At 40.4% G+C, this 27,312-nt stretch overlaps 1 protein-coding gene across 4 annotated transcripts in view; it reads right to left on the bottom strand.

Moving 5' to 3' along the window:
- The window catches only part of PLCE1 (phospholipase C epsilon 1), a 310,445-nt gene that overhangs the window by 130,897 nt on the left and 152,236 nt on the right, over window positions 1–27,312 (bottom strand). For all 4 annotated transcript variants that reach the window (XM_072739557.1, XM_025990896.2, XM_072739558.1 and 1 more), the window contains exon 4: window positions 1,483–1,799. In XM_072739557.1, coding sequence (XP_072595658.1) covers window positions 1,483–1,799 — 317 coding nt within the window. The remainder of the gene's footprint in view (window positions 1–1,482; window positions 1,800–27,312) is intronic.

Below are 27,312 nucleotides of genomic sequence, written 5' to 3'. Positions count from 1 at the left end.
GACGGAGCCAGAGACACAGGCAGAGACAGAGCCAGAGACACAGGCAGAGGGAGAAGCAGGCTCCATGCACCGGGAGCCTGACGTGGGATTCGATCCCGGGTCTCCAGGATAGCGCCCTGGGCCAAAGGCAGGCGCCAAACCGCTGCGCCACCCAGGGATCCCCCTAGTGTCTTTATTGGTAAGATGGGCTTAATGAGAGTATCTGTCTTCCAGGGTTATGAAGAACAAATAAATGGTACATGTAAAATGATGAGCACGACAATGCTAGATGGTATCAGCGATTCCTATGGATAACAGATCTTCCTTTGAGGAATGGTGTTTGGGGCATGTCTGGACACAGAACTGCTTGGGCTCTGCCTCTAAATCTTTTTGGATCCATTGGGCCTTATCAAGGTCACTGACATTTACTACCACCATTGTGCTCATGATAGGCAGGCTATGGAGGCTGCAAGGTGAGCTGCCATAGTTGGAAAGGGTCTAAGTAACAAACTGGATTGACCCTCCATCCATCTGAGATATTCAGAACACAGAACAGGAGCAACCTCAGCATTCTTGTAGTTTACTAGATGACTAAATTTGGAAACTATTATATTTGAGGAGTTAAACCAACCAACAAACACAGATGGAAATCTTGTGTTAAGCCTAAGAAATAGGCTTAAATTAAGAAATAAAATGTAGAACAGAAAACTCTTGGTGTGGGGTTATACTGTGGAAAGTGTTCTTTGAGTGAAAGAACGCAGTACCCCCTGACCCCAGTACTGGATAGAAACCTGCCTTTCTTTCCTGTCCCTCATCCTTGTTCCAGGGGCACACCATGCTAACCATTGGCTCTTTTCCTCCAGCCCCTAGACCTCTCATAGTGCCTTCCTCTCAAGTGCCTTCCCAGACTCTGGTCACAGCTCTCCTCTCCAGTATTGGCTTCTGGTAAGGTCTTGGAGGAACTTTCTGGGATTGAGGATCTTGATGGGATACAGGGAACAGGAGTGGGGCAATCGATTGTCCCTCAAACCCACGTTCCTCCCCATGCTTCTGGCCCAGGTGCACTGGTTTTAAATTTCTGCTGAGGAGCCCTGACAATGGAAGAGGGGGTAGGTTAAACAGATCCCATGGCCAGGGATCACATTGTCAGAACTCAAAATTGAGACATTTGGTTTTAAAAGCACCTGTAAGAACAAGTTGGAAGAATACTGGAAAATGACTTCAGGGAGAATATTTTGACAGGGAGAGGGGAGAAGAGAGCAGGGACTGGTGGTCCAAAGGGAGAAGGCCCATAGACAGAGGTGAGGATAGGAACGGTTAGGCCTAGTGCAGTTTGGAGTGAAGTGACAACAATGTGTTGTCTATCTCGTTGCTTGGGAAGAAAGCAGCCATCATGAAAGTGGCAAGAACAACCGGTAGATGAGACACCAATAACACACAAACCTAAAAGGAGAAATGTATTTAGAGTTTCGATTACAAGTACATCTCCAAGTGGCTTCTTACCTCATTAAATCTCATCACAAGATCTTCCAGGGCATTGTGCTCTCCGTTCTGGGAGCTAAGAATTGAAGCTGAGATGGATGCTTTGAGGCAGGGCAGGGGTGTCTGGCATTCTGGAGTGCCCAAGTCCCGGGTCAAGAAGTAAAGATAGTCAACTGGTAAGACCCTTCGGTAAATGTTCTGTTCCTGCTCCATCAGGATGCTGGCGACTTCCTCTGGGAACTGAATGAGAGGCTGCAAGTCAATCAGCTCCTTGCTGATTCCAGCAGAACTTGAAGGGAGGGCACTGGAATTGGCCATGGAGGTGCCTGGCTGGCGTTCTAAAATAAAGCAACAAAAGTTGTGGTGACACCAAGGTTGATATCCCCACAACAGATATTTACTTGAGAACCATTTCAAATCTTACAGGTTTCTTAACCAAGTTTTTGCTTGGTGAATAGTTCTCTACTACCCTTCTTGTTTTGGAGACCCTTCAGATAACTGTCCTGCCTGTATGCTCCTGCCCCCTGGGGGGTGGGGAAAGGCTCAGTTCCCCATTTTCAGAAGGAGAATTGATCTCACACACCATGCTCTAACCAGTTCACTATGACACTTTGCAGAGTAGTAGAGAAGTCAAATGTACCATTTGTTTCCTCATCCTCCAATGCTAAGCATCAGAGTGAAGAGAAATGAAGGTGGGTGTGGGTATAGCAACCGAGATGGAAGAGGAAAGAAGGCTGGGGGTGGAGGATGTATGTGGACACATGTGCACATAGTGTGTAAACATCAGGAGATCCCTGGAACCCAATGCACACAAGGTCCAAAACTTCATGATCTACCTGCTGACATTCCACCCTCAAAGACTGATTCTGCTGAGAACCATTTGGGGTTTGCAGGGACAGAACCACCTATGAAAGTAAGGGAGGAACAGGTAATAAGGAGATGTGTCTAAACAAATAAATCTTATTTCCTACTCCACAAGTGGCAGTAAGAAGGCTGTGAGGGAGAGAGCACAGCAAGTGCACTAGACAGAAGTACCAAATGCATTCATAGGCTCCAAATTATTTGCTTGGCATAGATTCACATTATTTTGACCACTTCCCTGATCTGAGAGTCTCATTTCCTACCCACAAGCCATTCATTCATTCATCTGCTTAACCATCCATCCATCTGTTCAAAAAGCTTTGAAAATCTCTGATGAGCCCTACAACAAAATTTTCCAAAGTATGATCAGTTTTATGGCTAAACTGGGGAAATGTCACGTATGTCATAAATCCTCCTTTTGGAAACACACAAGGCACATAGGTACATTGTTTAAGGCTCTAAGGGGTCTTGTGGTAAAGAAATCCATTTATGTTACTTAATCCAGTGTTCCCCAGAGCCCACTTTATAGCACACCTACTGGGTCACTCTGTGGGACTAACACTGCTTGGAGCCCTTCAGGAGATGCTGCCCTGAGGGCCAAGCTGCTTCCATTCCTTGTCCAGTTCCCACCTTTTCCTTCCCAGCAGTCCCTCTTTGGCCAGCCCCCCTTCATAGTGCTTCATGAGGTGACCACATTCTACTTCCCCAGAATCTTTCTTACATTCTTAATTTCTTAAAACATTCTCACTGACCCTTTTGCAGAATAAAACCCTTTTGATGGTGTGGCATTCCTCACTGCCAACTGTCACCTGTCTTGGACACTGAACAACAGCACAGTTCGTAAGGAAGGCTTCATCGACGTTCAGATCTCAGCATCCTTGACTCTTTTTTAAATCTCTACTGCAGACAACCTTGGAATCGTCACTCCAAATGCTCCATCTCTGTAATACTGAACTCTGAAGTTCTTGGCCTTGAATTTGACTGCCTTTTCCCTTCGACCCTCCTCCTAAACCTTCTCTGTCCTTGGTAGACTTCCATTTCCTTGGTCTTGGTTTGGATGCATGGTCAGCATTTTAACATGGCACCCACAGAAGCCAGGATGCCCTCCCAAGTCTCCCTGAACTTCTACCACATGTACTTTCCAATCTTCAGTCCTAAACTCAACCATTCGTCCTTGACTTCTGGGCTGCTGTAAGATGACACTGACATTGCTGCTACTCAGTGATGGGATCCTTGCTAATTTGTGTTACCTCACTTCAGCTGGCCCTCAGGGCAGCTTCAGGCTTACAGGAATTTATTTGTTTATTTTCCTCAATAACTCACTGTCTTCTTTATTTTGGCGGGGTAGCCTTTCTATTCTTTTCACACTCCCAAACCTATCTTTGTTTTCCTTACATTTGTTTGATCATTTCTTTTTTTAAAATTGTCTTTGAGTGTAGTTGACATACAACATCATGTTAGTTTCAGGCATACAACAGTGATTTGGCAAGTTTTTTTTTTTTTTTTTTTGATTTGGCAAGTTTAAACATGATGCTGTGCTCACCACAAATGTAGCTACTGTGTTTAATGCTTACCACATGTTTACTACACTATGATAACTGCCAGGTGTCAGGGACTCCTTCCATTAGTTTAGATGCCTCTATGTTTTTCATTTTCTCCTCCTGCTCTGAGAAAGGTGTGTGTCTCCTCTCCAATGCCCACCTAGGTTTGTGATTAAGCCTATTCAACTTGCCTCAATGGTTATCTACCCATCAGTCCTTCTCTCCGTGGACTCTTCTTTGCCTACCCAAGTGTTTGGTTACCCTTACCCTTAAAAACAAGCCCATGAAACGTCCCTTCTCTCTTAAACTCCAAATCTTCTTTAGCCTTCCTTTTACTGTGTTCCCTCTGTGGAGGGTAGTCTACATTCCTCTATAAGTATGGTGACCATATCTTCTGATCCAAAAACTAGGCCATCCAATCTGCCCAAATTAAGAAACCAGTAACAATGTGGGAGAGAAAAACAGAACCTGGGAGCTCTTAGTTCTTAGACCACCCTGTTGACAGGGCATCTCTGTTGATAGTCTGGGCTCTGACATTCTTCCCTCACCCTATCCTCTCCCATGGAGCCCACCCATCACCTCTGAAGTATAGTTCAAGAAAATTTCTTGGTGATATTTGCTGTTTAATTGAGTTGTTCCCCTTTTTCAGAAATGCTCTCAGTGACAATCTAACAAAAATTGTAAGAAGCAAACTGTAAAGTTTGAATAATACTTCTCTCCACTGATACAAGCCTGATCCTATTTTAAATATATTCCAGTCAGAAATTCCTGTTTTGTCTTCTGTATAAAAACTGTAGTATCCAAATTATTGTTTCTCTTTGATTCTAAAAGGTGAACAAGTGAGTAAAGAGCACAATGATTTATTGTAACCATTTTATCCATTTTTTTTTTTTTTTGGATCAAACAGTGGAAAGCAAGGACTACCAAGTCATATTGGTTCTCTCTAAGCTTTTATTTGAAAATAATTAAAATATGGCAAGTGCTCAAATCTACATCGACATGGCTCAAATCTACATGGCTTAAATCTATGTGGCCTTACTCTTTAACTTTCTGAATAGGTTAGAAAGTACTGGATTTCCTGAAAATTGACTCAGAATGTGGTTTGATGACAGGCAGACTATAGCTTCTGGATACTGATAATTTATGTTTAGTGGAATTAGCCCTATATGGGAAGTCTTCCCAGAAATAACCAACTCTGAAACATTATTTCAAAGTACAGCACTCTCTGATGGAAATGAAAGTAAGTCCTAAATCTTGTGAAATTGCTTATCTAATATGTAAGAGAAGAGATAATTTAATAAAATATATAAATAACATAAGATAATATATTATAAACTGTAATATATCTTGAGATAAGACTCACATGCTGCTACAATGAATAAAGAGTCTAGTGACTGGTGAGAAGCAGCAATAAAGGAGACCTTCAAAAATCGAATGAAAGAAGAAAAAAGAAGTCTGGTCATTGTAACCTTAATAAATACCACAGCCCCATGTGTCTCAGGATAAGCATGACAGGGCATTCAAAGGAAACACAAATCTGATGTTAGAAACCTTGAAACATAACGTAGACCTTTCCTGTGGGTTTCCTTAAAGCAGAGGTACTCAGGGGTTTTATATCATGCACTATAATGAACATCCCAAAAATCTTGGGGCATAATTTTCTGTCCCACAAGTTCCACACTTTATTTTTTTTTAAAAGATTGTATTTATTTATTTATTCATGACAGACACACAGAGAAAAAGAGAGAGAGAGAGAGAGAGAGAGAGAAGCAGGCTTCATGCAGGGAGCCTGACATGGGACTCATGGGACTCCATCCCGGGACTCCAGGATCACACCCTGGGCCAAAGGCAGGAGCTAAACTGCTGAGCCACTCAGGGATCCCCAAGTTCCACACTTTAAAAACGTCCATTTTCTATCGTTCTTGCTGAATGCTCCTCATAATCTCCTTCTTCCCCGTCTCATGCTGCACAGCCCCAGCTCTACATCACTGTCACACCCTCCTTTCTGCAGGATGGACAACTCTACGATGGATAAGAGACCTAGTAGCAATATGACCCCCTGGCATTTCCTCATTAGTCGTGGAACAAAATTCATAAAACCCGCTAGAAGCTGCAGTTCTTCTCTTGTGAAAAAGTTTGTAGAAAATTTATGGTGATACAATTACCCACCTCAATCACAGTCAATGTTTGCTCCCAGCTCTATGTTCTTCAGTTAAACAGCTATTCTACAGTAGAAGAGGGCTATATCTCTAGGCAAGGTCACACCCTGGAAGTATTTACCATGAGACACAGTATATGTAAGTTCTGATTCTCTGCTCAAATATTAGCTTCCTGAACTAAGTATTTTATAAGGATTAATTCAAGAGGAAGATAGTATTATTATGTGAGGCTCACAAGAAGTCACATGGAAGTAAGCTGGGAGCTGGGGTTTGAATCAGGGTCTATTGGACTTTAGGACTTATGTTCCTGATCACTCAGCATATGGCCTCATGGAACAACAGAATGCCACACTGACATTCTGATTTTTAGAGGCATCTGGAGTGATAGTATAAATCAACTTCTTGTGCTTGGAATGATCTGATAAAATAAACTCTTCAAACTCCAAAGGTAAAGGATTTGACCCTGAAGGGTAAAACCATCATGTCCACCACCATAACCACACTTAAAGGTGCTCTTTCCTTTCCTTCTTATAAGTTCAAAAGAACATTCCCATGCTTTAAAACAGTATTTCCCAAAGAGTATTATACTAAATTTCTGCAGAACATGGTTCCTTGGTTAATAATTTAGAGATCTACTGGGTTAAACAAATTTAAACAAGACTCTGGTTCCTCCCCTCCCAATTTTAACTGCAGGACTTCTCAGAGCCTTTAATAATTCCCACAAGGGGACTGTACTATCACAGCAGACAGTAGCTGTCCTCAACCTTGTCTATATATCATTTACATGGAAATTCCAGTCCCTTCAGGACTTTTATCATCACACTCAGTGACTGTCAGTGGGGGAATAGGGCTTATGGTGTTTGTGAGGTTACTTAGTATCCAAGGAAGTTTAGACTGCCTTATTGTTGGAACTCTGTGTAAAAGGTCAGTGGGTGAGAGGCACATTGGCTTATTTAGAAAACCGCAGGTTATTCCTTACAGGCTGCAGTGTATCTTAGAAGAGATAGAGGATCACTGTAGAAAATGAGGAATGAAGCTTTATTTTCCAGAAGGCACTAGAGAACAGGTGTGGCTCATGACAAAACCATGTGGGTAGTGGGAGGATCAAAACATCTACGTAAAAATACATCACCCTAGACTTTAGGGTCTCCAGTTGGATCCAGGCAATCACCCTGCCTCCTAGGGCTTCCCTTGAGTGGTATCTACCCCTGCCATTCCCAGAGGCCTTCATTCCTGGCTTCCTTTCTGGTAATCAGAAAGCCCTCAATTTTGATGATAAGCTTCTATTTCCAGGGGTTGTCCACATATTGTGCAGTCCAGATATATCCAGAAAAGCCTCTCAACTTGATGAATGACCTGGTGTACAGCCACTGGGGAACTTCTTCCCCAAGAAACCCAGCCCCTCCCTCAGGGTTAGCACTTGCTCAGAAATGCGAGTTTGGGTCCAAGCCCACGGAAGCGCCTTGGGCTTGGGCTCAAGCCCAGCATAACCTGCCACTTACCATTTATTTCTCTTTTTGCTTTTTGGTCCCAATCAAAACTAAAAGCATTTGGTCTTTCTTCCTGTGCCACCCAAGAAAACCTAGAGTTTACCAAGGAATGTCACATAATTTCTTGCATAACATGAGGATGTCTGGACAGGCAAGCATTGCTAATGTTGTTTTTTACAAAGCTTGAGTTAAGTTGCTATGTGATTTGCCCAAGAATACAGTTTGTGAGTGGTCAGCCCTGAAACTGGCAAAGGCTGAGCGGGAATCAGAAGATTCTGGCTCTTGGCCCAGTACTCTCCATCACCCCAAGCCAAGCCTGAGTTACCTTGGGTGTGATCTGTATCCCAAGGCCAGCCTCATTAGCTGCCAGTACATCTGAATTGGTTTAAGAAAGGCTTATGTAGAAACTCCATGCATCATTCATTCATTCATTCACTCATCGATTCATTTATTGAGTGCCTATTATGTGTTGGACTTTGTTTCAGGCTACACTGATGTTGGGATTTAGTGAACATGAAAAGATCCCTGTTCATACACAACATTCTAAGAAAGGAGACAGATAAACAATATAATGCAAGGTGGGGAGGACAGAAATGGGGGCGGGGGTGGGGGAAGAAGGTGTAGTGTTACATGGTATATATTAACTATACCATGTTAGCAATTTCATTAGGGGTTTTTGCAAAAGTTTTAAAAACTTTATTATACAGGATACCCTTGGCTAATACCCTAATCCTTTTCTAGCCTCTGAACAACAGCTACTCACCTACCTCTTCCTCCTCACCATTTATTAGCTCTTTGCACCAAGAAACCCATTTAATTGCTACAAAGAACACTGTTTTAAGGCAACTGTGATTAACCTTATTCTATAGATGGCAAAACAGGAGTCAGAGATGTTCAGAAATTTGTCTAAAGACACTCTGCAATTGAGACAGAGATGGAATGAAAATTCAGCTCTGATTCCAAAGGTTGGCCCTTTGTTATCCTCATTTGAGGGATCTTCTGCAGGGAAGATGGAGTCCCTTGAATTCTTGCTGAGTCTGTTTAAAAAAAAAAAAAAAAAGCCACAGGCCCAAGGTGGAGTCATTTGTCCCTGGGACAGCAAACCCAGAGCTCTTTAGGAGTAGGATTTTATGCCAATCAATCTAGAATTTTCTGGTCAGCACTCATGAGGTCATCTGTCATGGGGGCCCTCTCTATTGCCCATTCCTCTCCCCCCCCAAAGATGAGGTAATCCACCTAATAAGACCCCCTACCCTTTTCCCCAAGGGAGAATGATCTGGCCTGAAACAATCCATCATTTCTTTTACAAATAACCTCTTGCCTCACTCATCTCCCTATTAAAACCTTCCCTTTAATACAATTCTACTTGCTAGATGGGGTGCTGTCTGATTTACAAATCAGTTGCTTAATAAAGCCACTAAAATCTTCAATTTACTCAGTTCAATTTTTATTGTTTCATCCAGGATTATACCTTACAGGAATCTGACTTCAGTGAAAAATTGAGCATAGTACTTGTGTTATATTTTGATGGTAATTTAGCATTTGTTGATGTGTTTGTTTTTGAACTGAGGTAAAGCTTTGGGAGAACCTGTTTCTGAAACATGACTTTTTACTTTCATTCTCTGTGAGTGTTGGTAAAATGGGCATAAGCTTCTTGGGAAGGGCAAACCAAAATTTACATAGTGCACCTCTTGTTTTAGCAATTCCACTTCTAGGATTTTATCCAACAGAAATTCTTGCAAAAATACAAAGTGAGGTAAACTTATATGTACGGACACTGACATTTTTTTCATGATAAATTTAGGTAAAAAAACTCCACCACATTGGGAACAACAAAATATGATGCTGTTGGAGGAAAAATAATTTTACAAATGTAGGTATGTATTTGCGTATCTGTCCAGTACACACCACACTAATAGTGTTTATAGATTGCACATTTTGTTTTAACTTTTTTTCTACTGTACATATGACAGTGTTGAGAAAAATGTATCAAAATGATATCTGAAAAATTCTTCCAGAGAACAAAATTTCAATCTTCTCATGGATAAAAGCTGGTTTAACATCTGTGCTGTTCAGATTTTTTCCTAATAAATATCACAATATTGTTTTTGAAAAGTTTCTTCAAATTAGGAAGTAGAAAAATTTCTATCATATCTACTGTATCCATTTTTTTGGGTTAGATTAATTTTGTAGACAGCCTGTTTATTTTTTTAAGCTAAGCATTAGATTTATCAACTGCACATTTAATGGACTTTGAGTGGTACAATTCCAATTATAAAATAAGACAGGAGAGGAAGGATGTTGATTTTTTTTTTTTTATAAAAGACTTAGAGGTGGTTTAGACACTAATCTCAGGCAGAATTAAAAATTGCTTTTAACAGGGAAGTAAATGGGTTCAGAGAAAAGTTAGGTAATTGGTAATTCTTTCTCATTATCTGTTATTGGTAACTAATCAATCTTGCAACAAATGTGTCTGGCCTATCCTCAATTCTCATTATCTGTTATTGGTAACTAATCAATCTTGCAACAAATGTGTCTGGCCTGTCCTCAATACTACAATGAAAAAGATGAGCTCACAAAATCAATGTACCATATTATTTCTAAGTTGGTACTTAAAAAAAAAAAGAGACAAAAAACCCAATATGCCTAGATTGAAAATTAAGCCACATTCTGATAAAACAACAGACTGAAAAGACTCAGAGAAGAAAAAAAATCTGACACTTCTTATTAATAAAAAATAACTTCTGCACTCAGATTTCCAAAAACTATAAGCTCACTGTGAAAGTATAAAAAAATGTAGAGAAGCATAAAGAGGAAAATTAAAATAATCAATAATCCCATACCCAGAGATAATCTGTTAATATTTCTCTTGCAACATTTCATGTGTTTGGGTTTTTTCTACAAATACACACAGTATTTACCAAATTAGAGAGCAGAGTAAACATACTTTTTTCTAACCTTTTAAAAAACTTTACTTTTCAGTATTCATTTATCCAACTCTAAAATGAGCTTTCTAATATTTTTAATGGCTCTCTAGTAGTCAATGTTATGTTTATAATTTTTTCTCAATAAAAGACTGCCACTACAAGCCCTCAGTGGCAACCCTGTGGGGACCATCCTCACTTGAGAGTTTTCTCTGTATCTTTGCTCAATAAACTTCTATCACTTTACTCACTCCTCCTGTGTCCTGGAGATTCATTCTTCGACTCCATGAGACAAGAATCAAGCTCTTCCGTATCACTAGTAGGCAAGGATGATTCTAGAACTGAGACCATGCAGGCCACCTAACCTTCAGAGTCTAATGTGGCTGGGCTATTGAAACATACACTAATTTTCCTTAAGGGATTTTGTGTCTCTATGTTATAATTATAACCATCAATAATAATAATCATAATCATAAATCAATTACTAATAACATAATAGTGACTACTTACTATGCTATTAAGAAATAGATAATACCTACATAGTATGTAGTATGTACTAGAACTTACAGAAACCTTAGTGCTCACAACCTCTCTGTGCAAGATGGCACAGCACGCTATGCTATCATTATCCCCATTTTAGCAGACAGTGGCAGAGGTTAAGGAACTTGCTGAGATTACGATGGAACCAGTATCACATCAGACTGACACCAAAGACCAGGCTCCCCAAATTACCACCTTACACTGACTTGATGATTATGTTCTTTAGTGTCTCTGTTACAACTGAATCTGACATTTTTCTGAGTGGACTCAGCCAGACACTGGACTCAGCCCAGATGCTCGAGCTGGAAGGAACTACAGGGATAGTTGAGATAAATTTTCCACAATTCACAAATCAGGGAATATGCCTCTGAGAGGTCAAGTTCCTTACTCAAGGTCACAGAGCTGATGAGGACAAAGCTGGACTAGAATCAGGCCCTGGATTCCAATTCTCAGTATTTCCTCTCTACACTGCTGCCTCCCAAATTGGTGTGGCTAGAATCTCAGGAACTATAAACTCTTGGGGGGATTTCTCCTCCAGAAGAAGGTGATGGCATAGTCCAGTGTTTATGAGTGAGGTCTTGGGATCACACAGGTATGGGGTTGCAGCCCAGCTCTGGCACTGACATGCTGTGTGATCTTGATTAAGTTTTCAACAACAAATGTCACAGTGATAATGGGGAAATTAAAATGAGAAAATGCATGTAAGAAGTTTAATATGTATTCAGTTCTCAGTAGTTAGTCCTTTTTATCATCAAGTCATCATTTGAAAGAATAAGAAAGAATTCTGAGGCCTTTCATCTTAGAAGCCAGAGGAAGAGACTGTCATGTATCAAATCATTTCAAGCTATGGAAACTTTTGCTTTATTTTTATAACCTGCAACTTGTACCCTTTGGTGTGGTGCCTACCATAATAAAAAAAATTTTTTTTAAGATCCCTAATGATACCTCATTTGTTCATATAATAAGAAATGTCTGTATCATCTTGCCATACATTGTACTAACAGATTACCTAATTTTAAAAAAGCCCCTCCATCAAACCCCTGCTGTTCCGAACTCTGTAGCTCCTCCCTCTGTAAAGTGAACATTCGTATCCCTTCTAACTTTCATTATCAGCAAACTCCATCAAGATGTCAGAGCAGTCTCAGAATTAAATCTTTTCATGCCAAAATACTGCTGAGCTATTTGTGTCCATTCTTTCTTTTTAAATTAAGATATAATCCACATACCATAAAATTCATTTTTGAAAGTGTACAATTCAATGTTTTTTAGCATATTCATAGAATTATACAACTATCACCCTAGTCAGATTTGTTAGGTATTCTGCTTTTGATACTATTGTAAATAGAATTATTTTCTTAACTTCAGTTTCCAATTTTTCATGCCTAGTGTACAGAAATACAACTGAGCTTATACCCTACAACCTTGCTGAACTAATTTATTAGTTCTAATAGTGTTTCAGTGGATTCCTTAGGATTTTCATTTATTTTTATATGGCCGAATAATAATCCATTTTATGTATATAACAAATTTTGTTTATCTAATTCATTTGTTGATGGACAATCAGGTTGTGTCCACTTTTTGGCTACCACGAATAATGTGATTATGAACATTTGTGCAAAAACTTTTATGTGAATATTTCTTTATTTCTCATGGGTAGATACCCAGGAGTGGAATTATTAAATCATATGGTAACTTTAGCATTATTTTGAAGAATGCTCCAATTGTTTTCTACACTGGTTGTACCAATTTACATTCCCATCATTAGTGAATAGGGCTCCAATTTCTCCACCTCCAGATGAACATTTGTTTTCTTTCTTTTTTAAAAATTATAGCCATCCTACTGGCTATGAAGTGGTATCTTATGGCCCTGATTTGCATTTCCCTAATGACTAATGATTGAGCATCTTTCCATGTGCTTATGGGTCATGTACGTATCTTCTTTTGAGAAATACCTATTTAAGTCCTTTATTCATTTTTGAATTGGATTGTCTTTTTGCTGTTGAATTTTTTTATGAAATCTTTTTAAAAAAGATTTTATTTATTTATTTGAGAGAGAGACAGAGATAATGACAGAGACAGCACACATACAGGGAGAAGAAGAATAAGTAGGTTCCCTGCTGAGCAGGGCACCTAGTGCAGGACTCCATCCCAGGACCCTAGATCATGACCTGAGCCAAAGGCAGATGCTTATCTGACTGAGCCCCCCAGGTGCCCCTGTTGTTGAGTTTTATATATATTCTGGATACTAATTTCTTATATATGTAGTTTTCAAATATTTTAACCCATTCTGTGGGTTGACTTTTTACTCCACTGATAGTGTTCTTTGATGCACAAAAGCTTTTCATTTTGATGTAATCCAATTTATCTATTTTCTTCTTTTGTGGCTTGTGTCTTCAGTATCATGTCCAAGAAATCATTGCCAAATCCAGTGTCATGAAGCTTTTCCCCTGCTGTGTTTCATAATTTTAGGTCTTACATTTAGGTTTTTGATCCATTTTGAGTTAGTTTCTGTACATAGTGGAAAATAAGGGTCCAACTTCATTTTTTTACATGTAGATAATTCAGTTTTCTTAGCACTATTTGTAAAGACTGTACTTTTCCCTATTGAATGATCTTGGCACCCTTCTTAAAAATAACTCGACCAGATATGCTAAGGTTTATTTCTGGGCTCTCTATTCTATTCCATTTATCTATATGTCTGTCATTATGCCAGTACCACATGTATATTACCATATATTTGCAATAAGTTTAGAAATCAGAAGTATGAGTCCTTCAATTTAATTCTTCCTTTAAAAACTTATTTTGGCTCTTCTGGTTACCCTTGAAAGTCCATATGAATGTTAGAATGAGCTTGTTAATTTCTGCAAAAAAGGCAGCTGGAATTTTGACAGGGATGACACTAGATCAGTAGACTGCTTTGGGGAATACTGTTATCTGAACAATATTAATCTTTTACTCCATGAACATAGAATGTCTTTCCGTTTATGTCTTATACAATTTCTCTCAATGATGTTTTGTAGTTTTTAGTGTACAAGTCTTAGAATTCCTTTGTTAAATTTGTCCTTAATATTTTGTTTTTGATACTATTGTAAATGGAATTGTTTTCTTAACTTCACTTTTCAATTTTTCATGCCTAGTGTACAGAAATACAACTGAGTTTATATCCTACAACTTATACAATTTCTCTCAATGATGTTTTGTAGTTTTTAGTGTACAAGTCTTAGAATTCCTTTGTTAAATTTGTCCTTAATATTTTGTTTTTGATACTATTGTAAATGGAATTGTTTTCTTAACTTCACTTTTCAATTTTTCATGCCTAGTGTACAGAAATACAACTGAGTTTATATCCTACATCCTTCCTGAACTAATTTATTAGTTCTAATGGTGTTTCAGTGGATTCCTTAGGATTTTCTATATATAAGGTCATGTTATCTGATAATAGAGATAGTCTAACTGCTTCCTTTCCAATCTGGATGCCCTTGTATTTATTTTCCTTGCCTAACTGCCCTGGCTAGAATCTCCAGTATGATGTTGAATAGAAGTGGTGAGAATAGATATCTTTGTCTGGTTCCTGATTTTAGGTGGAAAGCATTCCGGCTTCTCCCATTATTCATTATGTTAACTGTGGATTTTTCATAGATGCACTTTGTCAGGTTGGGGATGTTCCCTTCTATTCCTATTTTGTTGGTTTTTTTTCATAAAAGGGGGCTAGATTTTGTCAAATGTTTTTTCTGCACCTATTGAGATGACCATGTGGTTGTTATCCATTAAGGCATTAATAGTGTATTACTTTGGTTTTCATATCTTTAAAATGTCCATTCAGTTTTACATTACATGTTTAAAAATATCTGAGAAGAACCTTGTACAAGACCACCAGATATTTATTGTCTATCTGCAATTCTAGCCCTAAATTGGACTTGACATTGGACAAGAACAGATGACAAACTGGGACGTGACTGTAACCATGACTTCACATCACAAACACTCTGATATTTTTAAAAATTGTATTTGTTTTAAAGGAAATATATATTTTTAAAATTCATGTTGGACATGCACTCTGTATTATTGTTACAATGTGAATTTTTAACCCTTGACGATATGAGTATCAATTAAAACAGCTCTATGACTTAAAAGAAAACTGGTGCATGTAATTTCTAATTTAGTACATATTACTGCAGAAATGACTTGGACCAGACTTTAGGTACGTCGAAATCACTTAATAAGAAAAACACATATGGGCCTGGAAATTTTTTTTTTCCCTTAGAAGGCAATAATAATGGTACTAATAGTATTACTTGCTAACATTTTAATTATCACCATTAGCCCTGTCAGCACCTCTGTGGCCTATGTAAGATTAGTATTCCATTTATAGCTGAGAAAACTCAGAGAGGTTAAGTAACATGCCTAATTATTCACAGGTAGTATGTAGTGAGGCCAGGATTATGGCTCAGACCCATCTGACTCCAAAGTCCATCCTCTTTACCATTTTTTTTTTTTTTTTTTTTACTTTGGGTACCTGAGGTTAATTTATGTACATATTCAAACTAATTCCCTTTTTCTTTTCTTTTAAATTTTTAAAATTTTTATTTATTTTATTTTACTTATTTTATTTATTTCCCTTTTTCAACTGAAATGGCACCAAAACCTGGAAGGTCATAGGATTCACAGGGTCTCACTTGTTGACCAAGTACTATTTCTTAAGTACTCATTAAGTACTTACTATGGGAATTCAATTCAGTAGTGGATGAGGCTATACAGGAACTGTTTTGTATTTAATTAGGCAGTTATTGGTTTTTTGACTATGTTTGATGATATAAATAGAAGATATTTATTGACAAAATCAAACTCACCTTAACAGGAAAAAATAGCTATCTATGCCACTGTAGCTAACAATAGATTTGAGAATATTATGATTTGGTGCATTAACATCAACAGAGAGTTGTCATGTAGCACGAGTTTCATAATCTACAACTCTAAGCCCAACACCATGGACTTTCCTGAGTTCTGGCTCAGGGCACTACACTCTATTGGCTTTCCTCTTAACTGTCCAGCCATGGTAGTGGTTTCTGCCCCTTCTTGCAGCCCCTCAGTCTGAATGTACATGTCTCAGTTCTCTGCTTGTCTTTTTCTCTCTCTTCCAGAAAAGCTCATGTCAAGCTGTCACTATCACGGCCAAGCAGATGACCTGCAAATGTCTTTTTCTCTCTCCTCCAGAAAAGCTCACCTCAAGCTGTCACTATCACGGCCAAGCAGATGACCTGCAAATGTACAATTCTAGTTCTGATCTCTCACTCAGATTCAATGCTGGTGCTTTGGGAGCATCTCCTTGAACATTCCAACATCTCAAAGTCAAGATATCCAATATGGATATACTTCTCACTTTCTTTTTATGGTACCACTTTCATCTTTCTGGGTCCAAAATCTTGGAGGTGTCTGTTATTCTTTAACATCCTGGGAAGAGTTCAAATCCATTCAACCACCAGTTGTCCCAAGAACGGGTCCCTTCCATCCTATTTTCATTGCTTTCTCTCAGCTACCACGTGGATGTCTGCAACAGCCTCCTGATTGTCCTTAGCTGTAAGACACCAAGAAGAATCCTTATAAAACTCTTCCTAGGCCAACATGTCAGGGGTTAGAAAGGCCATTTGGTCCTGTGAGGTGATGTTCACGATGGCAGTGGGAGGTGGGAGAAAGGTGGAAGCCAGCCCAATAAAATGTGTAAAGAAAACACACAGGTTTATACATATCCTAGAGAAACTTCACACTCCCTTCCTAAGGTTAGTTCCTTTCTGACTTGGTATAAAACAGTCATAGGAACTAGAAGAACAGGTGTTGACCTCTCTCCCATGAGTCTGAGCAGCAGAGACAAAAGAGGTGCTGGTGCCTACTGATGGACACAGACAGTCCAGGCCCACCAGCATCAGGTATCTGTGACTTGCTGTTGGACTACGGCCAGCTCTCATCCTACAAACCAGGGCTGTAGACATAAGGGTTTTGGGCACCTTCATTCGTGTGCTTCTTACCAGAAGCACGGGGTAATAAGGAAGAACCATGGGCTTCAGATGCAACACAGGAAAATGCTCAGGTGCCAGGTCTCTGAAGTAGGATGGAACCAAGTTCAAATCCATGCTCCCCACCCTTGAATTGCTTAACCCTGTGATTAATCTTTCGGAGCAAACCAGGCCATCTGCTCATCTTCCTGTGAACTCCTAGCTAAGAAGGAGTACAAACATCATCAAAGAAAAAAGATGGGGAAAATAAATTTTCCTAATCTCCTCACAAGTTAAAATATCATGCATGGAATGAATACTTTGACAAACCTCTGAGGTGGGAAGGGGTGGGATTACCATGAGGTTCCCTAAATGTCTTCTAAAACAGGGGCACCCAGTTAGCCCAAGCATAGAGGCTTGGGTTTGCAGACTGGGGTAGGCAAATTTGGGGCCAGAAGGGAATGGCTCAGGACAACAGAGTGTAAAGCCACTTGTGATCCTTCCCCTTCCCAATTTCTTAAGTATAATTTAAAGGGGCACCAGTTTATAGCCTTAAGTCTCAGTTTTCTCATCTTTAAAATGGGGATCAAGATCCCACCTCACCAGGTTGTTTCTAGAATTTCATAGGATGTACACAAAAACACTCAGCACAGTGGCTAGGCCATTAATAGAAGCCCTGCATGTTTCCATGTAAACTCTGAGCAGATTATCATATATACTGGGAGTGTGCTGATATTCACTTATTTAGAGGCATATGAGAGTTGGCAAAGGTGGAAATAGGTCTAAAATACACATAAGGCATGTGACTCCTTCATTCTGTTAAAGGCCCAATTACTCACTGGTCTGTTATTTCTTTCAGGGTGACTTCCTTTTTGTCTACAGTTACAGATATAAATATAAATAATACAAGGAGATTATATTCTCTGACAGCTGGTGGGTCATATCTATTCTGTAATTTCTTCACCTAAAGGGACTCAACTGGCCACTTCTGTTGTCTTTGAAGGAACAATCACAGACCGAGTGATTTCCCTCTGGCCTCTGAGTCTTAGAGTCACTGGCCACTAATCATGGGCATCAAAGAGAACTCCCAACATTTTTATCAAGGGTGATTATTTGAGGTCTTTTTAAGTTGATCTTGAAACCAAATGAGACCAAGGGACTGAGGATGGAAGGTAGGGGAGAAAAGATTAAAGTTGCAGGATTAATGGGTGGCATAGCTAGGACTTGAACTCGTTTGTTTGTTTGTTTTTAAAAGATTTTTAAAATTTATTTATTCATGAGAGACACAGAGAAAGGCAGAGACACAGGCAGAGGGAGAAGCAGGCTCCATGCAGGGAGCCTGATGTGGGACTTGATCCCAGGACTCCAGGATCATGCCCTGGGTCAAAGGCAGGCTCTAAACCGTTGAGCCACCCAGGTGTCCCTGAACTCATGTTTTTACCTAGAATTCTATTTCTTAAAATAATGCAGATACTGGGGTGCCTAGGTGCCTCAGTTAAGTGTCTGCCTTCAGCTTAGGTCATGATCTCAGGGTCCTGGAATCAAGCCCCATATTGGGCTCTGCCCAGCGCGAAGTCTGTTTCTCCCTCTTGCTCTGCTACTCCTCCTACTTGTGCTCTCTCTCTCAATTTCTCTATGTCAAATAAATAAAAAGCTTAAAAACAAATAATGCAGACTCTGCAGTCAGTTTTCTGTGATTTGCTCAGATCAGTGTCCCAGGGTTCAAAGACAGATTCAAGCAGAGTGGGTGAATGGACACCTCTTCTGAGCTGAGGATCAGACGTCAAGGTACTGTGTAATGAAAATTCAGGAGAACATAAAAAAAAAAAAATACTCTGCCTCCCAGATGTGGCAGTAAGCAAAGAGTGCTGCAGGAGGATGGGGTTTTTGCTCTGTGTGGCAGATGGCTATCCTGCTCCAGGACCAGATATAGACCTGTCAGGGAAGCTCCTGGCCTTCAAAAGGTGAGTTAGCTCTCCGCAAGCAAAGGTGGGAGACAAAGAAGCCATAAGACAGAGAGGTCCCTTGAGGAGCCTTTCAGGGAGAACCTTAAGTCTTGAGACTCAATATGAGGGCCTTGCCCAGCAACAACTGCACTGTAGGGAACCTCATAAACATTGAGGATCTCATCCCATCCCAGACCTAGTGAACCCAAGCCTGGATTTCAGTAAGTTTCCCAGGGGACCCAGATGCACATTACAGTTTGAGAAGCTCAGCTCTGTCTGAAGGAGTTTCATTACGTGTCAACACAGAAGCATCCAGACATAGAGAGGTTGAGCTGGCTGGCTTTATAAACCTCACCCATGGCCACAACTACAGCCATTGTTTTACTTTGCTAATAGTAGTAGCAAAGGCAGTTTACATGTGTATAATTGTTTACAGTCAACAAATCAGATGCCTCTGCATTCCTTTGATTTATAGGACAAGCTATTATTTCTACTTTGCAGATACAGAAAACTAACGCTTGGAGAGACAATAATCAAATTTGAGGTCCCCCAAAGTGGCACTCTGAAGCTACACTTCAAAAATCCATTTTCAACAAAGAAGCCTAAATCAAAGTTATTTTATTATACATTGATCACTTCATAAATACATGGCTTTCCATTAATTTGTACTGAGTAGTAGAAAAGATTAAAACTAGTAACTATTTTTTTTTTAAGATTTTATTTTTTCATGGGAGACACAGAGAGAGAGAGAGGCAGAGGCATATGCAGAGGGAGAAGCAGGCTCCCTGCAGGGAGCCTGATGTGGGACTTGATTCTAGGACCCCAGAATCACAGCCTGAGCCAAAGACAGATCCTTAACCACTGAGCCACTCAGGTGCCCCCCTAGTAACTATTTTTAAAGCAATATAGGCTTTTTGATTTTAGGTTTAAAATGATAAAGACACAAGAATGATTTTTTTTGAAAAGCAAAATCACCAAATTTATATCCAAGTAGACACTAAAGCAGTCGCCTCTGGGTACTATACTTGTGCTACAAAGGTGCTCTCTCTAGGTAGCCCTAGGTTCTTTCTCAGTGCTGTGTTCAGAGTCCTTGGCACTGGTGTTGGGCCTCCTACACCTTATTTTGCTGTCTCCAGCCCCTGGCAGAGTGCCCACAGAGAGGAGAGCTCAGTAACCATCACCAAATAAATACATGGAGAGATTGATAAGCACAAAGGAGTGTGACACAGCCTAAGATCAAAGAGATCCAAGACCTAGGGTCCTCTGTGAAGAGGTCAGAGGTTCTGGGAGGGACATGGCAGCCAAGTCTGCAGATTTTCCTCAGAGAGCTAGTGTAATCTCTCCAAGTCCAGACATTCAGGGAAGAAGCAAAGGATAGGAAGAACAGGAAGTCCTACAAGTGGAATCCATCGTCAAGGTTGATCTGGGACCCACTTTTGATAAATAAGCTAGTAAGTCTGTGCTTTGCTGAACTTTGCTATTTTGATATAACCTTCCCTTACCCCTTCTGGTTCCATTTTCCTTCCTTTCTTTTCATCCATCCCTTTCCTCCTCCCTTCCTTCCATCTTTTCTCTCTTTTCCTTTTGAAAGGAAGCATTTGTATTAAAAATTCCAACTTTCTCATGCCTGAGCTAGAGAAGGAGAGGAAGGGATTTATCTGTGTATCATCCCACTGTGCAAGCTAGGAAGATTAAAAAGACCTTCTGGACAGGTGGAGGTGCTGTCTGTGGCTGATGTGGCTTGAAATCACGGGGAGGAGTAGGTATGGATGGGAGAAATGAGCTCTGAAAGCAAGAGTTAGGAAGGACTGTCATCCAGAGCCCTGTCTGCCCCCTCCCCGAGCCTCCTGCTCCAGACAAGCCTCCAGACCAGGGCGCTCCATTTCTCACAGTCCCCTCCATGTTCCCTTGCTCTGCTTCTGCCAAACCTGTCCCCTCCTTCTTTGCTGGTCCCTGTCAGGGGACCATTCTACAGCTAAGCCCTTGTTCTCGGTATTTTGGGAATGTCTTTGTCCCATCTCCATCTTGTTAGCTCTGTTTTTTATTTTTGAGAGTGTGCTAATCACCTTATAGTCATTAGATTCATTTATGGTATACCAGTCTAATTCTCTGAGGCAATTATCTGCATTGTCCCCATTTTACGAGCAAGATGATGAAATTTAGGAACAGAGGAGGTAAGTAATCTGCCCTGGGTCACACAGCTTGTATGTGGGTTTAGGTCTGTCTGTCACCAAAGGACACACCAACCTTAGCCTCATATGTATCATGCTACAATGTAACCACAACGAAATCACTAACTCCCGGGGATTAAAAACACTGCCCTTTTTTCCCACTGTTTTTATCCCCAACTAGAACAAAGCCACAGCCAGAGCTCAGGAAATATTTCCTATATTGTGCTATATTACAGTGTATTTCCTAAAGGCAGACTGGACACAGGGTAAGAGCTCTGGTCTAGCTTGAGAGTAGTTCAAATCATGCTTCTCTGGCCTCTGAATTTGTGACCATGGAGGGCTTGGTTCTTTATCTCTGTGCTTGGTTTCCTCACCCTCTGTCCACCTCCATGTTTAGTGGATCACGAATAACAGGGTATTAGGGGAACTGTTTGCTCTTCTTCAACCCCCTCCCCCTTGTCTGTCCCCAAACTGCCCCTAGCAGGCACTGAGGCGACTACTTAGTGAACAAATGAACATTTGTAATTCTCTCTGAATCTGCCTCCCCATTTTAAAAAAAATCATCGGGATCAAAAAAAGAAAATAAGCCACTTCACAGTTCTGGGGAGTTAGATGTAAAGTTATATGATGCTATGCATATAGAAAACTAACTAAACTTATGCAGCTGGAAAGAGTGACAAAGGATATTGAAAATAGAAATTGAGGTTGGGAACTTAGCAAGACCCTGTCTATGGAAAATGTGAATGCTCTCTGGACCTTTTCCAACCGAGTTCCTGGATATATAACACACTTCCAGAAGATCTAACTTGGGCTTTAAAATCCCGCTAGCAGGGAAAAAAAAATACTGTCTATGTGATAGGTTCAGAATACAATCCATTTGTGGATTTGCATGTGAGGTGTTAAAATGCTCCAGAAAAGGACAAAGACTTAAGTCTCATCAGACTGGAGCAGAGTAGCTGAAACAAGACCTAACCCCACTTGAAGACCCTTGAGGCTTCCAGCCTCTCTCCTTGGATAAGTCTGAAAGGCATCCAGCAAGTTCCAATTTGGGCAGGGGTTTGTTTATTCTGCTTGGTTCAAATCAGGGCTACGGATCCCTAATGGTTTTCATGTCCCTAAAGGTTTTCCACATTTGGGCAAGATCTATGCTTTATGGAAGCCAGAGGAGGCCCTGCTCCCAGCCAGATGGGCTGGGCCAATACGCCAAGAGCACTCAGATGCCCTGACTCCAGGAAAAGGTTAGCAGCCTCTCTCCATTGGCACGAGCCTGGAGATTTTCACAGCGGTGCTGTGTTGTAGTAAAAAATGCCTCCATTCTGAACCAACTGTAATTTTTATTACATTTCATCTTTCTCCCAGCGATGCTAAATTTTCAAGACTAGTCTTTTTCTTGTAACCACTGCACTGTGCCAATGAAACTACAAGGGCTAGCATCAGCTTCTGGCTCTTTATTCTGGGTGTGCCATTCCTAATCTGGGAATAATCTTTAGGCTTGTGTTTGTCTCTCTCCTTCCTACAGAGTGTGACTCTGCCTCCAGGCTCTTGACTCCAACATGCTGCTGTTGGCCTGACCTTCCTAATATTCAACCTTCTGAGAGTCAATGACGGCTCTCTAATGCTTGAGGTCCAGATTTTCATCTTGCTCTCAGAACTGTAACCACATCTACCAAATGAATCTTACCTCTTGTACCCACTCATTAGATTGTTGCTGAGAATCATTTCCTCATTGTTTCCCAGATACTGCACTCATTCTGACCCTGGAACTTCATCTCATGTGCTTTTCCTGTCTAGAACAACTCCTATGCCTCCCAGGGAGATTCCTTACCCCCACCCCACCCCCACCACCAGAAGCCAGTTCAAAGTCAACCTGTTTGTGTTTACAACTCTTCTCCTCTTTGTCCAAACTTGTTGCCCAGCTTCTTAAACCCATGACCTGAAATCCTCCAGAGCCCGTGCATATCTCAGAATACAACCCAGGGGTCCCAAATGTAGATGCCTTTAAATACCTGGTACTGACCCACATGTTATTATAAACAAATTATAAGCATTATGTTCTATAACTATTCTATTATGTCCTATAGCTGTCCGATGGACAAGAATTTTCGTAGTTCATTTAAAATTCTTTAAAAGATTAAAGAATCCAAAACACTCAAAAGGATTAAGTTACATTTACTGCAAAAATCTCATTTAATTTTATGCATCTTCATAAATACATACCAATTTTCACCTGGGCATTAATTTCTGTACCAATCACAGATTTTAGACATGCCTCTTAATCCTGGGAATAAATGCTTCACATCTTTTCCTCTCTGAAGGGGAGAGAGATGATGCCAACAAAGAACGAAGTAGAAACAACAGAAGCTTGACAATGCAGGGGAGGGCTTGTTTTCCATGGTGAAATAGGGCTTCACATTTCTCCAGGCTTGTAAATGGTTTTAGAAACAGCCTTCACTTGAGATGGTACAGGAACTTCCCTCTGAGCCTCTACATCTTGTGCTTACTGCAACTATAACATTTATACCCCAAAACTGCATGTTTATCTGTCCGTCTCCTCCAATAGCAAGTGAATTTCTTGAAAGTTAAGACTATATCTTATTCAATATTTTGTCCTTGGGACCTAGCATAGTGCTTCAAACACAGTAAATGCTCAATAAATATTTGTTGAATACACAAATGAATGAATAAATGGCCTGATGCATGGGTCCTAAGGAAAACCTAACTGAAGAGTTTACATAGGGGTGGGCCCCCATGCTGCAAATACCTCCTTTCAAGTGTCCCTTAAGGTGCTACTGCTCTGGGTCTCCAGCCATGGAAACCTGGAGGGTGTCTTTCCTTCTGTGTGCATCTGTGACTGAGCTAAGAACAGAGCACTTGAATTAAGAACAGTGGAGGGCTGACATTCCAAGGTGGCAGCAATCATTACCACCACCATCATCCTCAGCATCAGCATCATTACATTTATTATGCACATATTAGGTGCCAGCTACTAGGCTAAGTTCTTTATATACAGTATCTTATTTAATTCTCAAAACAACTTTGTGAAGTTGTGCTCTTATTTTCATTTTACAGATATAGACATTGAAGCCTCGAGAAGGAAAGTCACCTATTCAAGATAACACAGTGTTGAAATCAAGTCTCAAATCCAAGACAGAATGATGCTCGCATTGCATTTCTTTAAATCAGGAAGCAACTCAGAGGCTGACAATCCTATCAGAACAAAGAAGAGCCTGAAATCACACTAGTCTTACTCACTCTGAGACCCTCTCCCCACCCTACTTCAAAGAAGCCTCTGGTCCTCCCCTCTCTGTCTTCTCATTTGAATGATAGCCCCAAATGGTCTTCAGTATGGCAGCTGGCAATAGTGGTACTAGAAATGAGGGGCTTGAATCCATCAGAATCCTCACATAGGCTCCAAAGGTCTCTTTTAAAACATGATCCATGTAGTATGTGCTCATGGAAATCAACATTTGAACAGGGCAGATGAGTAGAAATTGACAAGCAAAAGGCTTCTCTTGGGAGTAACCATTTTTGCTTGTTTCTGTGTCTATTCTTGGGCAGTTATGTCCTTACACTAAAGAAAGTTTACATCCCTATTTATATATTCCCTTCCCTTGAAACAAGAATATATTCAATCATTTCAATGAAAGATAAGGAATTGGGACTTAGAAAAATCATCTTTTAGGACTTATTCATTTAAAATATTCAGAGTTCAATTTTATTTGTGTCAAATGAGTATTTAGGGGAAGGCTTGGAATTTAATTGCTGTTTTGTCTTTGGGTATAGAGTTTCAAATAACTATCTTCCAAATGAATTTCTGGAACATGGACCATTCTGAGATTCTGTAACTATGACCAGCTCAAATACAGAGACCCCAAGTGGTTACCTGGGGTTGTTGTCCTCACAAATCACCTTTTTTTTTCTTTTCCTTTTTTTTTTTTTTAAGATTTTATTTATTTATTCATTCATGAGAATACACAGAGAGGAGAGAGAGAGAGAGGCAGAGACACAGGCAGGGGGAGAAGCAGGCTCCATGCAGGGAGCCTGACATGGGTGGGACTCGATCCCGGGTCTCCAGGATCACGCCCTGGGCTGTAGGCGGCGCTAAACTGCTGAGCCACTGGGGCTGCCCACCAATCACCTTTCTGAATTCAATAATTATGACTTTTTTTTCATCATGGAGAATTTATTAGTTTCCTATTTTGGAGGTTTTAGCACTTAAACTCAATAATTATTATTTAATGAATGCTTAACCTCCTGATTTCTTAAAGTGATGGTGGGTACAGGGTAAGAGTGGGCATATGATTCAACAATCCTATTGATTTTTAACCATTAATAACAAATTGGAAGGATATTTTTAGAGGTAAAATTAATGGTCATCTTAGGCTCAGCTGCCTTTATCTATACTATAGATAAATTCAATCTCCACATTCTATTAATTTTACCCCTTACATACACCTCTCTGCTGCTTTCTCAGGATTCAGACTTTTTGATACAGTGAAGTTTTTGCACTGCACAAAGGTGCTTACCTGAATGGAAAAGAGGTCTGAAATCCAGCCAGCATGCTGTGCACTAAATGATATGCATGGGTATGAGGCTGTATTACCCTACAGAGAATGGGGAGGGGGCCTTTTTGTAATTTTTACCAGTGGCTAAATGTGCCAGAAACACCCTACCAAGAAGAATGCCTTGGCAATTTCTTCCTAAGTGCTTCAATTCTCATTTTCCTTTCTCTCCACCCACCTTCCACACCAAGCAAACTCACCTGTAGGATCAGAGACTCAGTAGGTTTGGGGGTAAAGCCCAGGAGGCTATACTTTGGAACTTAGGCCGGGGTTAAGGATGACACACTATGCAGCCCCACCCCTTACTGTAGCCAGATGGATTTTTCTGAAAACACAATTTGATCAAATCACACCCTTCTTTACTAATCGTCAGCATTTCTTGTTACTTGCAAGGTGAAATTCAAGCTCTTTATTATTAAATATAGCCCCCTGGAGACCTATTTTCTCCCCCAGCCCCAGCCCCAGCCCCATGTCTTCCTACTTAGCCTCTGTACTTCCCAAGCTGCAGCCAGGACAGCCTGGTAGACCAGCAGTTACCTGAACACATTGTGTCTCTTCCTGTCTCATGTCTTTGCACCTGTGTGCCCCATTCCCTATGCCAGTTGCCATCAGCTCTTCCATCTGTCTCCAGCTCTCCCAAGGGAGTCTCCCTCATCAGTCAACACTCCAGAACTCTATTCTAATCCATCAGGGCATTTTGTTCACAAAGCCCAGCTGGGATCCACTACAGAAAGAAGAGAAAATGATGTTATTATGGGGACATGAGTGAGGAGTGGATGGGCTGGTATAGTCAAGGTGGCTCTGGACCTCCAGAGGCAGTTGGTGCCTTGGAAGGAGAGGAAAGGGGAATTCAGACAAGAGTAAGGGGGGTGCCCAGAGATAGCCCTGCAACCATTCCAGGGCCCTGGTGCTTAGAATGGCTTGCTGAGACACTGGAAATGGCTTTTGTGCCAGCTCAAAAACTTCCTGAATATATTTGCATTTTTAAAAAGATTTTATTTATTTATTCAAGAGAGACACACAGAGAGAGGCAGAGACATAAGCAGAGGGAGAAGTAGGCTCCTTGCAGGGACTCAATCCTGGGACTGGGATCATGTCCTGAGCCAAAGGCAGATGCTCAACTGCTGAGCCACCCAGGCGTCCCTGCATTTTTGTTTTGTATGAGTTTGATAAGTCTCTATAACCTACAGTTTATGATATGTCTGTATAACCTACATATTTGATTCCAAAATTATCTCATTCAATTAAGTGTTATCAAATAGCAATGACATGTTCCTTGATTCTGTGAACACATCCACTACTCGATTCCATGAAAGTTTATGCCAGATGGGTCTTTCTAAAAACCCAATCTGATCAAATCACACCTTTCCTCAGAACCCTCCAGCATCTTTCATTACTAACAAGGTAAAATCTAAGCTTTTTTATCATGAAATACAGCCTCCTGAAGACCTAATCTGTGCCTGGTCCTGTGCCAGGCAAAGTGTGTGTGGGAGGAGGATGAACATCAGAGCTTATTACTGGAAAAACGTCCAAATAACTAAAACAAGGTGGAGATGTACATTGCCACTGGAGAGCTGCAAATATGTCTCCATCATAGCTGTGATCATGAACCTTAGAGAAGCTTGGTCTAGGTTGCCTGCACACACTAATGGTTGTGTGACACTGAG

The sequence above is a fragment of the Vulpes vulpes genome, chromosome 15 (assembly GCF_048418805.1).
Source record: "Vulpes vulpes isolate BD-2025 chromosome 15, VulVul3, whole genome shotgun sequence".
NCBI classification, from domain to species: domain Eukaryota; kingdom Metazoa; phylum Chordata; class Mammalia; order Carnivora; family Canidae; genus Vulpes; species Vulpes vulpes.
The sequence above is the reverse complement of the archived record's forward strand: the minus strand, read 5'-3'. Positions and strand labels throughout refer to the sequence as shown.